The sequence below is a fragment of the Rhinoraja longicauda genome, chromosome 34, assembly GCF_053455715.1.
Source record: "Rhinoraja longicauda isolate Sanriku21f chromosome 34, sRhiLon1.1, whole genome shotgun sequence".
Lineage (NCBI taxonomy): Eukaryota > Metazoa > Chordata > Chondrichthyes > Rajiformes > Arhynchobatidae > Rhinoraja > Rhinoraja longicauda.
Window position 1 is genome coordinate 7,153,605 of NC_135986.1, and position 8,424 is coordinate 7,162,028.

The following is an 8,424-nucleotide window of genomic DNA, read 5'->3' on the forward strand; positions in this document are numbered from 1 at the left end:
TAATGACCAGCTCTGCTAGGCGGAGGAGAGTGTTAGTACAGGATAATTGGCTGGTTCTGCGGTCGAGGAAGAAAAGGAGTGCCTTCAGGCCTTCCTGGTAAGGGATGGAGTTGTAGAATGACTGAACATCCATAGTAACGGTGATGGAGTGGGGGCCTGGAATAAGGAAGTAATTGAAGAGCCGAAGAGCATGTGAAGTATCTTGAACTGCGTTACAACGCCAGAGAGCCGGGTACGATCCTGACAACGGGGGCTTGTTTATACGGAGTTTGCACGTTCTCCCCGTGACCTGCGTGGGTTTCCTCCGAGATCTTCGCTTTCTTCCCACACTCAAATGTTTGCAGTTGGTTGGCATGGTATAAATGTAAAATTGTCCCTAGTGTGTGTAGGACTAGTGTTGGCGTGCGGGGATCGCTGGTCGGTGCGGAATCGGTGGGCCGAAGAGCTTCTTTCGATGCTGTGTCTCAAAATTAAACTAAACTAAACTAAACTAAACTAAACTAAACTAAACTAAACTAAACTAAACTAAACTAAACTAAAGGCAAGTTTGCTGACGATGGCAAATTAGCTGACATTAAACATGGTTGTCTAAAATTGATAGATAACCTCGCTGCGGAATGGCCAGTGCAATTTAATGGAGATAAGTGCGAGGTGTTGGATTTTGGGAGTCGGATGGCGTAGGAGCTTCACGGTGAAAGGCAGGACCCTGGGGAGTGCGGTAGAACAGAGCGATCAAGGTGTGCACGTTCATAATACCATGAGAGATATACGTAGTAGCGAAGTATTTTGGTAAACTGAGCTTTATCAGTCACGATATTGTGCATAGCGGTTGAGCATGTTAAATTTGAAAAGATTTTGGTGCGGCCACATTTAGAGTACGGTGCTCACTTTGGTAACCCAGCTACAGGAAGGACGTCATTAAGGTGGAAACCGTGCAGAGAAGATTCACGATTTGCCAGGACTTGAGAACCAAAGCTCTAGGGAGTGGTTCAGCAGGCAGGCATCTCATGGGAACGCACGCGGCACAAGCATGATCTGACATAAAACACCATAGGGAATATATAGGGTGAACGGTTCAGGATTGGGAAATCAAAAAGTAGTGGGCACTGGTTTAAGGCTGAAAATGAGAATGCCAGGATTTGATAGGAAAGTGCGGGATATCCCTTTCAGTCAATGAGTGGTTGATGTACAGAGGGACATATCAGAGTACCTAGTTATTGCAGGTAGGGTAATAGCTTTTCAAAGAAACTAGGACGGGTACGCGGCCTACCATCGGCCCAACTCCTGGAGCTGGCGGCCTCCAGGGCTCTGGTTCGCAGAGCCCGCGGATCGAACTCACCATCGGCGGAGCCGGCCGTCTTCGGAGGCTGCGGGAGCGGCTGCGACTCGCCTTAGGCTCGGGCCGCGTGGATGCCGACATCGGGAGCTCCGGCAGCGGCAGCGTGACCGCCCGCCCCGGATCGCGGGGCATGGGTCGCGGACATTTCACCGTCCGGCGCGGCCTAAAATAGGCCGCGGGATTTTTCTCTGCTGGGCGGGGGCTTCAATGTCGGGAGCCACGAACGCCCCGACGTGCAGCAACAGCGGCAGCGTGTTCGCCCGCCCCGGGTCGGACTTATCATCAGCGGAACCGGCCGTCTTCGGAGGCTGCGGGAGCGGCTGCGACTCGCCTTAGGCTCGGGCCACTGCGGACCGTCCGGCGCGGCCTGCAACCACAACAACCTGACCGCGGTAGAGGACGGCAGGCGATGGGAAAAGACATTGTGGCCTTCCATCACAGTGAGGAGGGGACTGGAGGAGACTCACTGTGATGGATGTTTCTTTGATGGATGTTTCTTATTTTGTGTGTTTTTGGGTTTGTGTAATTTTAATGCCTATTTTAATGCTTTTGTTGTTGGACTGTGGGTGACGGAATTTCGTCCAATTTGGATGACAAATAAAGCTATCTTGATCTTGATCTTGGATAGGAGGGGTTTTGGGGAAGATGGGGCAAACGCGGACAGATGAGACTAATGTAGATGGGGCATTTTGGTCGGCATAGTTAAGGTGGACCGGGGAGATCTGCTTCCGTGCTGCATGACTTCATAACCAAAGTTCAAACCGTTAGATTGCAAGCTCCCCAAGCGGAATATGACGTGCGGCGTCTGCAGTTTGCTTGAACCCTCACTTTACCAAAGATGAGACAGAGGACAGAAGAGTCGGAATGGGAATGGGTAAATGAATGATAATGATTGGTAAGTGGAGATCCAGCAGGCTTTGGCGGTCAGAGCGCTTTGGAGTAAAGGTGTACATGAACACATCACATGCAAAATGTGGTATAAATTAGTTTACTTGTAAATAGGTTATATTATGATGATTTGAATACAATGCATAACACATACATCCACCATTGGCTTTAATTAAATGGCACAGACGGTTATAAGACCACGACACAACCGGTCTGCAGGGGGCGCACGATCCTTTACTCTGACACAGAGAGGTAGCCCGGTCCAGAAATACTCAGAGCTGGTCTCATTCATTCCCTTTACTCCCTGCTCCGGCAATCAGCTCGCATTGTTTCATTCCCGAGACAGTTGATCGAAACATTCACCATGACTACTTTATTGCAACACTCCCAGACCATCAGTGTGTCTTTGTTTCAGCTCTTAATAGACGACGCTGCCGTGGTTACCACGTTAACATATTCATTACAGATTAACATTTATTACATCAGATTTATTTTTGAACAATCTTAAGACATATTGTGAAGGGATACTTGATTGCATTCTTCAGTTCGTCTCTGACCTTAGACTGAGTGATCACATAAATAAACGTGTTCGTGCACGAACTTAGAATTTTAAGCATGTTCGCAGTTGAAAATGCGAAATGCCTTGGGTTATCGTAGCTTTGGACTTGGTGTAAGTTGGCAATATGCGTGTAAATGAAGAAGCACACGTCCGTAAGCCACAGGAGTATAAAACTTCCGGACACACAGAAGAGTAAAATGATCGATTTCCTTCGACTCTGCATCTCCAGGTCCTCCTGTTTCTCGCCACCGGCGTGAGCGCGGAACTTCCTGCGGGCTCGGCTCGCCACCACGATGGATCTGACCGTCAGGATATTAAGCAACACAATAACCAAAAATGGAACCAGAGGGGTTAAAATGGTGTGAATCCAGGAGAAAGCAAGCCACCCGGGGTGGGAAAAATATTCCGGCTTTTCCATGCATAGGATTGGCAGGTTTGCATAATAAGAATAAAATGAAAAGTAGAAGGGGATGTTCCGTACTAAGCTCACCACATACACTGTTGCTATCGTCACCCTGGCGATTCTAACCGTGCAGTACCTGGTCTTAAAGCCCTGACAACAAATGGCCACAAAGCGATCAAATGTAAAAGCGACTGTTAACCAGACTGAGCAGTCCAGGGACACATAGGCCATCACTCTATGCAGGGTGCATGCAACAGTGTGAGTGTACCCTCGGAAAATCGCATCGAAAAGGTAATTTATCGCCACGTTGAAGAAGACGGCCGTTAGATCTGCTGTCGCCATCGCCACCAGATAGTGAGTGATGCACCGGGACAGTCCGCAATTTCCCCGTCCGATAACGATGATCGCCACTAAATTACCTGTGAGGAAATGAACACAGACTGCTTTTGAATCTGGTCATCAGACGCAAGGTGCTCTCCATGTTGGTGGTCATGGTGCAGGCACGACCCCTACAGCTGTACTGCGGTATGACAGTCATCCGAGCCAAATATCAATTCATCATGAAATGTGTACGAAGGAACTGCAGATGCTGGCTTAAACCAAAAATTGAAGGTGGGTTTGGGTGGTATGGGTTGAGATGAAGTAGCCGTGTCCAGCAGAGACACGGTACTGACCGCCACCTTTGTGTGTGGCTGCTTCAGTCTCCGTGTATTCCGGGAGAAAGACACTTTAGACCCTGTGTTGCTGTCATCTCCATCCGGAATTAATACAGACTTCCGAAACCGTTCTAACAATTGTCCGAGTGATCGGCAAACAAAGGATTATAATTATGGTTTTCAGTGGCATTAAAAGTGAGGATTTGTGTTCCCGGAGCCCGCACTTTGTATAAAACTTCACCTCGGGAACCACGCAGGGACCGCGCACTGCGAACCTTTCTGAGCCACTCCGAGTGTTGCATCTGCCCCTCCCATCAGCGACCCTCTTCAGTTCCCCGTCGGCATCGTGCGCCGACATCCCGCATCGTTTCCTCTCACTGACATCTACCAACAAAATACAAATTATGCAACTTCTTGAAGTAATTTCAGAGACGACACGCTGTTGACTTGTGTTTGCGTGGCGGATACATTAGATGGACAAACCCCGGGCAATGCTTCACTCTCCTGATCCGAAGGAACAGTTGCAAAAAATCAACCTCTTAACGCTGTAAATGGCAAGCGGATATAACGACTTACTGAGCAGTCCGACGACGGTGATGAAGTAGTCAAAGTAATATTGGACCCAGAGAAGGGTAAATATCCGGCCAGTGCTACTAGTCCCCATCGCTGATATCGGTGGGACATAAAGATGTGGCCTGTGCTGACAATGGTCTCAGGTAGATCGTCACCGCCAGTAGCTCAAGGTCCCCGGTCAGGTTTATTTATACCTCACGAAATTCTGATGTCGTCAATTACATTTCTCCCAGCTGCACATTAATTCCGCTACTTATAAAGATTGTGAAATTCTGTTTATCTGATATTGCTGAAATATCTCTTGAGATTGTCCAAAGATTGTTTTGTACATCTGCCAACATCTGCTCAGCCTGTTTTCTATCTGTTTTCAACATAATGGAAATAACTGACATATGAACCCCAGTGCGGCTCCCAGAACCTCTACCATCAATGCCCCAGTTCCCCCATTCGTTCAGCCAGCACGCAAAAGGTTTTCACGGTATCTCGCTAGGGCTAACAAAAATGAACCGAACCGAACCGAACCAAACTAAACCAAACCGAAACAGACCAGGATTGGATGGGGGGGCTGTGGACAGATGTGGTTCAGTTGTCTTGCAGCACGGGTTTAATAAATACCGGGATGGTTCCCGTTAAATTGGGATTTTTTGCGACAGAGCAGATTCACGAGGATGGTGCCACGATTGGAGGGTCTGAGCTACAGGTATAGAGTGAGTAGGCTAGGTCTCTATGCCTTGACGCGCATGAGGATGGGGGTGATCTTATAGAGTTGTGTAAAATCATGAGAGGATTAGATCGTGTAGATACACAGAATGTTTTGCCCAGAGTAGGTGAATCGAGGACAAGAGGACATCGGTTTAAGGTAAAGGAGAAAAGATTTAGTTTGAAGCCAAGGGACACATTTTTTCAACGAAAGGGTAGTGGGTGTATGAAACAAGCGTCAAGAGGAGGTAGTTGAGGCAGGGACTATCCCAATATTGAAGAAACTGCTAGACAGGTACAAGGATCGGAAAGGCTGAGAGGAATATGGACCACACTCGGACAGGTGAGACTAGTGTAGCTGGGACTTGTTGGCCGGTGTGGGACAAAGAAACTGTTTATATATTGTATCACTCTATGACCCAATGACTCTTACCGACAAATTAACCCCAAACCTGCTCCCACCACCAGCACGTGTTTAATATAGACTGGGATAGTTCCAGATAAATTGGAATTGAAATATTTCGGTTCCGGGGCTGGTGTTATGTGCCCTTCCACAGGTCTCGGTGAACTTTGACCTGTATGTGGGTTCAGGAATGAATTGGAAATGCATATGATATGTTGGCCACTTTTACAGCAAGCGTTTCTGAGCTCAACGTTCAAATGTTTTGCATTAATTATATGGGCACGTAAAATATTGCGCCAGGATATTGGGCCCCACGTCCATCATGTTCTGTTTGACAGGGTCATGGTTGATCATCTTCTTTAACCTCCTGTTTCCGCATCCTCCCCATCTCCATTGAGCCCTCGTTGGCATTAAAGTACTTGTATTTGTCACTTGTCGTTGTATATTTAATGGCCCGTTTCCACTGCCTTTTGATAGAGAATTCTACCGTGACAACATCCTCTGGAGGAAGAACTGTCTCCCGATCTTGGTTAACGATAGGAGCAGAATTAGGCCATTCGGCCCATCAAGTCTGTTCCGCCATTCCAACACGGATTTGCCACTCCCTCCTTACCCCTTTCTCCTGCCTTCTCCCCATAATACCTGGAACCCGTACCATCAAGAATCTATCTATCTCCGCCTTAAAAACATCTATTGACGTCCTCCACTGTCTTTGTGGCAAATATTTCCAGAGATTCATCATCCTCCAACCAAATAAATATATACGTATATAGGTCTGAAGAAGGGTCTCAACCCGACACTTCAACTATTCCTTCTATCCAAAGATGCTGCCTATTCCGCCGATTCAGCTTTTTGTGTCTATCTTCGGTGTAAACAAACATCTGCTGTTGCTTGCCACCCCCCCCCACACACACACACACACATTTATATATATATATACACACACACGCACGCACACACACACACACACATTTATATATATATATACACACACACACACACACAAACACACACACACACAAACACACACACACACACACACATATATGTATATACATATATATATACATATATATATATGACATGACGCATATATATATGTGTGTGTGTGTGTGTGTGTGTGTGTGTGTGTGTGTGTGTGTGTGTGTGTGTGTGTGTGTGTGTGTGTGTGTGTGTGTGTGTGTGTGTGTGTGTGTGTGTGTGTGTGTGTGTGTGTGTGTGTGTGTGTGTGTGTGTGTGTGTGTGTGTGTGTGTGTGTGTGTGTGTTGTGTGTGTGTGTGTGTGTGTGTGTGTGTGTGTGTGTGTGTGTGTGTGTGTGTGTGTGTGTGTGTGTGTGTGTGTGTTTCCTATGTGTAGATGCTCGTTAGTGAAGTCAATCTTGGACTGTGCAAACACTACACAGACAGCGCCCAAGGTCAGGATCCAAATCGCGTCGCGGGCGCCGTGAGGAAGCAATTCTACCGGTTCCACTCCTCTGCTGTCCTGTTTACAAGCTATATTGTGAGTCTGGAGTGCAAGCTGTGGGGTGGATTGGTCCCAGAGGTTGCTGCTGGCGATTCCCCTTCGTTTGTTGGGAATTTGAGGACAGCGCTCAGAGGTCCACTGCCCGCCATGTCCAAGCCCCTCTCTGTCAGCGGACCGTTGGACAAACGGCGGTGTGGAACCGATCAGATCTGCAGAGGGTTGTGGAAAGGGGGCTACAAATGGGAGGATCATTGGAAAGAGTGACGGAGGGAGGGGCTGGGGTTGTGGATGTGAGTGTTACCTGGAACTAAAACATTGAATGGCGTTTCCACAGGAGCAAGGATATCGTGGAAAAGCTGCACAACGCCTTGGTTAGACCCCATCTGAGGTTCTGAATGCAAGTTTGACCTCGGTGTCTGATGAAGGGAGTTCTCGACATGCCGAGAATGCAGCAAGTGCCAAGTCCTTGATGAAGTAAATGATAAAATGTTGAACAATGCATGACGGCACAGCGTTTGCCAGAGGTTAAAGCGTTCAAGCTCACAGTGTCGGAGGGGGAGCAGGAGGAGCAGTCCATGTATTCAAAGACCTGACCCACCCACCGAGTCCTTCTTTCTTTCCCTGCTCCCATTGCGAGAATGGTACAGAGTTTGGAAACACGTACCACCAGACTCAAGAACAGCTTCCAGGTTTCTAATCGATGCTTCTATAATCCAGGGTACTGTACGATATCACATTGAGGACATTGGTCTTTGGCTTTGGTTCTTCCATACGCTGGGATACAGTCCGATGCATCTTTACTCCGTTTTGGACATTAGACTCTGTCTGTGGAACTGATGTGCAACATGCTAAGAACTGCTTGATTAGTTAATTAATTGATTTGGACACGTGACGGGGGTTATGGAGAGAAGGCAGGAGAATGAGGTTCAGAGGGAATGATAGATCAACCTTGATTGAATACCAGAGTAGATTCGATGGGCCGTATGGCCTGATTCTGCTTATATAACGTATGAATTTATGAGCTATTTTCTGCACTCTATATTTTCGAACCGAACCGAACCGAACCAAACTAAACCAAACCGATACAAACCAGGGAGGGATGGGGCTGTGGTTCAGTTGTATTGCAGCACGGGTTTAATAAATACCGGGATGGTTCCCGTTAAATTGGAATTTTTGCCGGCAGAGAAGATTCACGAGGATGGTGCCACGATTGGAGGGTCTGAGCTACAGGTATAGAGTGAGTAGGCTAGGACTCTATGCCGCGAAGCGCAGGAGGATGGGGTGATCTTATAGAGTTGCATGAAATCATGAGAGGAATAGATCGTGTAGATGCACAGAATCCTTTGCCCAGAGTAGGCGAATCGAGGACAAGAGGACATTGGTTTATGGTGAAGGAGGAAAGCTTTTGTAGGAATCTAAGGGACACATTTTTTCAAAGAA

The 8,424-nt window shown here is 47.5% G+C and overlaps 1 protein-coding gene across 1 annotated transcript; it reads right to left on the reverse strand.

Annotated features, from left to right (window-relative positions):
* Positions 1-2,715: 2,715 nt before the first annotated feature.
* On the reverse strand, positions 2,716-4,509 carry LOC144609305 (putative G-protein coupled receptor 139). The gene is made up of 2 exons (XM_078427736.1): positions 4,422-4,509; positions 2,716-3,608 (listed from the first exon to the last, which is right to left on the reverse strand). The coding sequence occupies exons 1-2, from the start codon at positions 4,507-4,509 to the stop codon at positions 2,716-2,718; spliced, it is 981 nt and encodes a 326-aa protein (XP_078283862.1).
* Between the last annotated feature and the right edge of the window lie 3,915 nt (positions 4,510-8,424).

Bases quoted from the DNA above. Each gene is read 5' to 3' on its own strand.
- LOC144609305 (XM_078427736.1), bottom strand. From the start codon at position 4,509: ATGGGGACTAGTAGCACTGGCCGGATATTTACCCTTCTCTGGGTCCAA. The intron at 3,609-4,421 runs GTAAGTCGTTAT...ATTTCCTCACAG, and splicing joins CACCGTCGTCGGACTGCTCA to GTAATTTAGTGGCGATCATC.